General features: G+C 39.6%; 1 protein-coding gene across 1 annotated transcript in view; it reads left to right on the forward strand.

Moving 5' to 3' along the window:
• The first annotated feature begins 979 nt into the window (after window positions 1–979).
• oclna (occludin a) overlaps window positions 980–2,806 on the forward strand; it is a 13,956-nt gene continuing 12,129 nt past the window's right edge. Inside the window, exons 1-2 of the mRNA XM_034896137.1 lie at window positions 980–1,205; window positions 1,845–1,935. Coding sequence (XP_034752028.1) covers window positions 1,883–1,935 — 53 coding nt within the window. The 5' untranslated portion in view covers window positions 980–1,205; window positions 1,845–1,882. The remainder of the gene's footprint in view (window positions 1,206–1,844; window positions 1,936–2,806) is intronic.

Here is a 2,806-nt window from a genome sequence, read left to right on the forward strand (position 1 = left end):
AACATTAGACTCTTCGATTGACAGGAAATTACATCATAGGGTGTGTGTTTTTCTCATGTAATCAAGTATAATTGTACATGTTCAAGTATATCTTTTCATAATTTAAAGTGATTATTTGGTGCTTTCTGCCTCAAGAACACAGTTTTGCTTCTGCTCTGGGATCTTCCTTTATTCCTTTATCGGCAGGCAGCCGTCTCTTTAACTGGAGAAGGTAAGAAGAACCATCCAGGGTGTTGTGTTAAAGTCAGAAGAATAAAGATGGAGAAACTCCAGAGATAAATAAGTGAGTAGGGTCACTTGTTCAAGTCACTGCAAAAACAAATACTCCTTTGTTTTCAGCTTTTTTAACTGTGAAAAAGTGCTGCTTTTACTATGGACACGTTTCAGGACACCTTAATGTAAGGACATGTCCTGATGAGATGGAAAAGCACGTTATCTCTCTTTCCTGATTGATTAATGCTGACACACACACACACACACACACACTCTGCACAGAGAAAGTTTACTAAAAAGAGGATCAAAAAAACATCTTTTGGAAATTGATCTTAATGCCTTAATTAAAAAAATATAGGAAAATCCAACCTTCTAAGGACAGATTTTCTTTATGAATGAATAATGTATCATAAATAAATAAACGTGTATTTTAATTCCAAAGGCCGAGGGAACTTTATCAGGATGAATAGTCTCCTGATCCATGAGATAACTTGCCTTTAATAATAAAAATCTGCTTTCTTCTATGGGAATTTAACATAGGGGGGTGTATATTTATTTCCTCTGCATTTTAAGGGAGAACATGTCTTTATTTATTTTTATTTAATAGCCCACATTATTCATTCAAAAGAAAATTGGTGTCCTTAAAGGTTGGATTTTCCAAAATATTTTGTATTAAGGCATTATGATCAATTTCCAAAAGATGTTTTTTTTTTTATTCCTCCTTTTAGTCAATTTTAGCATGAGTGTGTAAACTTTCTCAAGCCACTGTACCTACCTAACTACCTACTTACTTACCTACTACATTTACGGAAGCATCTCGAGGTATTTCCAAGACAGAATTTCCGGTTCAGTCAGGTAACGTGACACCTGTTGGGGGGGCGGGGCTAGACGGACCGAGAGCTGCATCGCTCCCCAAGGTGTGGCCTGGATTGTTTATCAGCAGCAGCAGTTTCAGTTGAGACGTTTCAGGTGCAGCAGAGACAAAGAGACAGGTGAGTGTGTCCCTTCACTTTGTTTTATTAGCACCAGGCGCTTGTTTCATGGCATGGTTTTAAATCGTTAATAACGAGTTACCTGTGGCAACCACTTTAAATCACTGAGGATATCTCCTCAACATCTCTACTGTGTTGCCAAAATTACGCGTTAAAGGGCCTTAAAGGTGCGTAATTGTTAGAATTAAACCTACAAATGGTTGAATGTGTAGGCTGTCATTTTATTTTCCTTTAAACAGGAAGTGTTTGGGTTTTAAAAACGTTAAATAAAGTGGCGAGACGTTTCCCTTTGAGCCAGTTTCCAGCCACCGCCGAACCTAAAGGGGAAAATGTCCGTTTAAAAGCTCCCAGCGTGTTATTATGTTGTAGTGTAAGTTAAAATAAAATGTAAAGGACTGGACGATTTGGTAATTGACAGAGAAATAACGGGCAACTGTTTATTATAATCGATTAATCGGTTGAACCTGTGGTCCCAGCTCCTCTCTACACATTTGTGTCAGTCAACCTATGTCGTAGTAAACGTACCTGCTGTCTTTAAGTTTAGGAGTTATCTTTCATAATGTCATTTTTTTTATCTATTTCCATTTTAAATCTATTTTATGAAGTAAATAATTGCTAACCGTATAAATGTTGTTGCAGATTATTCTCACAGAGCAGCACCGAGTGGATCAGCAGTCATGTCCTCCAGGCCCAATGGGAGTCCACCTCCCTACGACTCAGAGACCAGAGAGTAAGTCCTGATGATGATGATGATGATGATGATGATAATACAGTAAACATGTTTGGTTTATTCTATATGCTCAATTTAAAAAGATTCACTGAGCTCAAGCTGATTGGCTGTATGAAACCAACACATTGGTTTAAATATCAATGAATGTTACTGAAGAAGAAGAAGAAGATATGCCTTCAATATTACTGAAGAAGAAGAAGACGACATGTCTTGAATGTTACGGAAGAAGACGACGTCTTCAATATTACTGAAGAAGAAGAAGACATGCCTTCATTTATCCTGTGAGGCAAAATTCACATTTTTCACTCTTAGTACAGTTGCACACACATTAGACACAGGCTTGAAATACACACACACACACACACACACACACACACACACACACACCCCTGCCCAGGACCTATACGTGCTATACACACTAATGGAGAGACATCAGAGTGAGGGTGCTGCGCCCTAAGCAGTTTGGGGTTGGTGCCTTGCTCAAGGCCAAGTAGTGAACTGGCACCTCTGCAGGATCCGATCCACGCTCCGTATTTTGGTCCGGACGGGGACTTGAACCGGCGTCCATCCGGTTCCCCATCCAACTCCCTAAGGACTGGCAAGACTTAACGACCAGTTAACCCTCGTGGTGTCTTCTGAAAATCTGGATGTGGATCGATAGGCGCTTTCCACCCTCAAGAAGATTAGTTTTAAACATGTGACTGCTGGTTGTTTTTAACATGGGACTGCTGGTTGTGTTTAACATGTGACTGCTGGTTGTTTTTATCGTGTGACTGCTGGTTGTTTAACATGCGACTGCTGGTTGTGTTTAACATGCGACTGCTGGTTGTTTTTATCGTGTGACTGCTGGTTGTGTTTAACATGCGACTGC

This window comes from Etheostoma cragini, chromosome 16 (genome assembly GCF_013103735.1).
Source record: "Etheostoma cragini isolate CJK2018 chromosome 16, CSU_Ecrag_1.0, whole genome shotgun sequence".
NCBI classification, from domain to species: domain Eukaryota; kingdom Metazoa; phylum Chordata; class Actinopteri; order Perciformes; family Percidae; genus Etheostoma; species Etheostoma cragini.